This window comes from Malurus melanocephalus, unplaced genomic scaffold, assembly GCF_030028575.1.
Source record: "Malurus melanocephalus ecotype Western Australia unplaced genomic scaffold, MMel_1.1 scaffold_1425, whole genome shotgun sequence".
Classification (NCBI taxonomy): domain Eukaryota; kingdom Metazoa; phylum Chordata; class Aves; order Passeriformes; family Maluridae; genus Malurus; species Malurus melanocephalus.
This window is the reverse complement of record NW_026624657.1, coordinates 27,903-31,886: the sequence shown is the minus strand read 5'-3', so window position 1 is coordinate 31,886 and position 3,984 is coordinate 27,903. Positions and strand designations below refer to the sequence as shown.

General features: G+C 41.6%; 1 protein-coding gene across 1 annotated transcript in view; it reads left to right on the top strand.

Annotated features, from left to right (window-relative positions):
• The window catches only part of PKNOX2 (PBX/knotted 1 homeobox 2), a 24,651-nt gene that overhangs the window by 5,935 nt on the left and 14,732 nt on the right, over positions 1–3,984 (top strand). Inside the window, exons 2-3 of the mRNA XM_057387894.1 lie at positions 3,722–3,725; positions 3,928–3,978. Of these exons, the coding sequence (XP_057243877.1) occupies positions 3,722–3,725; positions 3,928–3,978 (55 nt within the window). The remainder of the gene's footprint in view (positions 1–3,721; positions 3,726–3,927; positions 3,979–3,984) is intronic.

The window sequence follows — 3,984 nt, the reverse complement described above, 5'->3', positions numbered from 1 at the left end:
GCCTCAGAAGACTCTGCTTGGGATTTCTCTCTTGTGGGCCTCAAGAAATGTCCACAAATCCCATTTTTGTCCAGAAAACATCCAGACATGCTCTCCATGGCAAACATGTGGGGTAGACAAGGTCTTGGCACCACCCTGATGCTCCACAAGCAAATTTTCAAGATCTGAAGAGGCAATTCTGTGCACCTCTGATGTGCAAACAGCAAAACACCTTCCTTGGGGTGTTGTGTGTCCCTGGGATGTGTAGCAGAGGCATTTCCATCCCAGAAAAGAAGCAAAATCAGGCAATTCGCAGGCTACTTTTTCTGAGTATTACAGATATCAAGGAGGTGATTTTGATCACAAAGAGAACAACAGCAAAACTCATCTGGGTGGAAGAACTACCTTTTTTTTTTTTAAAAAAAAAGCAAGAGGTAATTTCAAGATGATGTAAAATCCCACATTTTACCTGATTTCAGCTTGTGGGGGAAAGTTTTTTAACATTCCTAAGCCAAGAGTCTGCAGGATGCCCTCCAAAAAAATTGCAGGCCATGCAAAGCCTCTTTTGCACGTTGCTAAACCCATTCTGCAATGACTTGTAGTCAAGAACAGAAATCGCTCTGGGACAAGCAATCAAAAAAAAAATCCAACCAAACCTAACCCAACCAATGGTTTGGATTTTTTTCAGTTTTTGGACTGAGCAAATGCTGAGGTACAGCAACAAACCCCCATTGTATCAAAATGCATAAAAATGGGTGTAGTGGCTAGAAGAAGGAGAGAAATGGAGCCAGGTAAAGCAAAAAAAAAACCAAAAAACCCCAAACCCCTAAAATTTTGGAATTTGTAAAATCCCAGATTGTAAAATTTGTAAAAATTTGTATGTGGTTAATACAGTGTTGGAGAAGCAGTTTYCTGTTGGTGGGAGGCACTGATTGAAGGGAATTTTGAGTAAAAAAGTCTTGCAGTGCTCAAAACTCAACGTTTCAACCTGTTTTTGAGCTGGCACTTTTTTCCTGTTTACATTGTCCTTTTTTTCTGTTGTTATTTTTTGCGTGTTGGTTTTGTTTTTTTTTTGAATGCTGCTGGTTTGAAAACTCAACATTTCAATCTGTTCTTGAGCTGGCACTTTTTCCCTGTTTACACTGTCCTTTTCTCTTTTGTTATTTTTTTGGGCGTTTTCTTTTGAACGCTGCCAGTTCACCAGAAATTGAAGGGACTAGTTGAAGGAAATTTTGGGTAGAAAAAATCTTGTAGTGCTCAAAACTCAACATTTCAGCCTGTTCTTGAGCTGACCCTTTTACCCTGTTTACACTGTCCTTTTTCCTGTTGTTATTTTTTGGGTGTTGGTTTTGTTTTTTTTAAATGCCACCAGTTTGCCAGAAATTGAAGGGAATTTTGGGTAAAAATGATCTTACAGCATTCAAAGCTCAACATTTCAGCCTGTTCTTGAGCTGACCCTTTTACCCTGTTTACACTGTCCTTTTTCCTGTTGTTATTTTTTGGGTGATGTTGTTTTTTTTTTTTAAAACGCCGCCGTTTCGCCAGAAATGGGCGATGGCAAAGCGGGGCTGAAAAGGCCAGCGGCATTAGCTATCATTAGAACAAGAGTCATGTATTCCTCACTGCCAAGATGCACATAATTAGAAATTAGAAAAAGGTCAGATCTCACCATTATCAACTCAATCAGCTGCCGAGTGCCACACAGTCAATTAATTCAGCATCTGTATTTTTTACAACCCCGCGCACGTACGCCGTCCGACTGTAACTCTTTATCCGGACAGATATACGACGCAGCGGAGCAGGGACATAAAATGAGACCCTAAGCAAATGAGCTGAGATAATTGAGAGATTTATTTTTTTACATATATGTGTCAGGTCTTCTTGCCTTTGCCCTTGAATATTGACTTTCATGGCCGGTGAGCCCCGGGAGGATGCGGAAATCCTGGGCACGACACCTCCACCTTGTGCTCTGCCAGTGTCAGCTGCGGAGGAGGGGGAAAAAAACCCAGAAAAAAATATATTTAAATATATTTAAAATANCTTTTTCCTGTTGTTATTTTTTGGGTGATGTTGTTTTTTTTTTTTAAAACGCCGCCGTTTCGCCAGAAATGGGCGATGGCAAAGCGGGGCTGAAAAGGCCAGCGGCATTAGCTATCATTAGAACAAGAGTCATGTATTCCTCACTGCCAAGATGCACATAATTAGAAATTAGAAAAAGGTCAGATCTCACCATTATCAACTCAATCAGCTGCCGAGTGCCACACAGTCAATTAATTCAGCATCTGTATTTTTTACAACCCCGCGCACGTACGCCGTCCGACTGTAACTCTTTATCCGGACAGATATACGACGCAGCGGAGCAGGGACATAAAATGAGACCCTAAGCAAATGAGCTGAGATAATTGAGAGATTTATTTTTTTACATATATGTGTCAGGTCTTCTTGCCTTTGCCCTTGAATATTGACTTTCATGGCCGGTGAGCCCCGGGAGGATGCGGAAATCCTGGGCACGACACCTCCACCTTGTGCTCTGCCAGTGTCAGCTGCGGAGGAGGGGGAAAAAAACCCAGAAAAAAATATATTTAAATATATTTAAAATACCTAAAAAAAAAAAGTCAAAAAAAAGATCATTCCAGCCGCGACCCACTGTCCCTGTTGCTCGCCAGCCAAAAATAATTCACTTTCTCCATCATCGTGGAGCTGCCCCTGGAGTTTGGCCCTGGATTTTTCAGGATGTTTCCCAGCCGTGGCAACTTGCAGTTTGTAAAGATGACCACTAAAATTTGCAAGTTAAAAACACCCTTTGAAATGCAAAGACGCTTTGTTACATAAAACCGGATTTATTGCCCCGGAGTGAATAGCTGAAATTTTATATATTATGCAAGATTTCAAACAGTGGCTGTAAAACTTAAGGTTTCAGCTCGCTGAGAGGAATGTTTTATGTGTAAATTTTTTAAGGTTTATGGGGTACGTTTTAATGAGGCCCAGGCTTTGCACCAGCAACAGCTCACGGCTGAGTTGCAGCCCCGTAATCTCGTTAGAAGAAGTGGCCTCCAGAGAACAACCAAACACTTTTCAACAACGAGGGGTTTGGCTTTTTTTTTTTGGGGGCATGGGGAGCTGTTCCCATGAAGGCAAATTCTTCACAGAGAATTTGGTGAACTTTTTCCTCTTGGGGTTTTTTTTTGGGCAAGCGTTTCTGGTTGATGGGCAACAAAAAGAAATGGGTTTTTTTTGTGTATGGGGAGCAATTCCTGTGAAAGCAACAGTGAATTTGGTGATTTTTTTCCTCTTGAGGTTTCAGAGTTCTGGCTGATGGAAAGCAAAAGAAATGGGTTTTTTTGAACATGGGGAGTGATTCCTGTGAAGGCAATGGTGAATTTGGTGAATTTTTTCCTCTTGGGGTTTCAGAATTCTGATTGATGGGCAAAGAAAAGAAATGGGTTTTTGGGAATGGGGAGCAATTCCTGTGAAGGCAACAGCAAATTTGGTGAATTTTTTCATCTTGAGATTTCAGATGCGTGAGGATTTCAGATTGATGGGCAAGGGAAAGAAATGTTTTTTATGGGTATGGGGAACAATTCCCATGAAGGCAATGGCAAATCCGGTGAATTTTTTCCACTTGGGGTTTCAGAAATCTGATTGATGGAAAGGAAAAGAAATGGGGTTTTTTTTAGGCAAGGGGAGCGATTCCTGTGAAGGCAATGGTGAATTTGGTGAATTTTTCCTCTTGGGGTTTCAGATGGGTGAGGATTTGTGATTGATGGGCAAAGGAAAGAAACACAGATAGGCAGCGGGATGGGCTGTGGGATGGGTTTTGACCTGAATACTGACTTTTTTTTGGTGTGTTGAGAAAGGAAACTGATTTAATTCTGCTGTGGGGATTAGTCCCAGTTAAATTTTGGGTGGGAATATCAATTTTAACTTTGCCATTGTGCCCCTGCCCAGATGGTGAAGGCGATCCAGGTGCTGCGCATTCACCTCCTGGAGCTGGAGAAGGTCAAC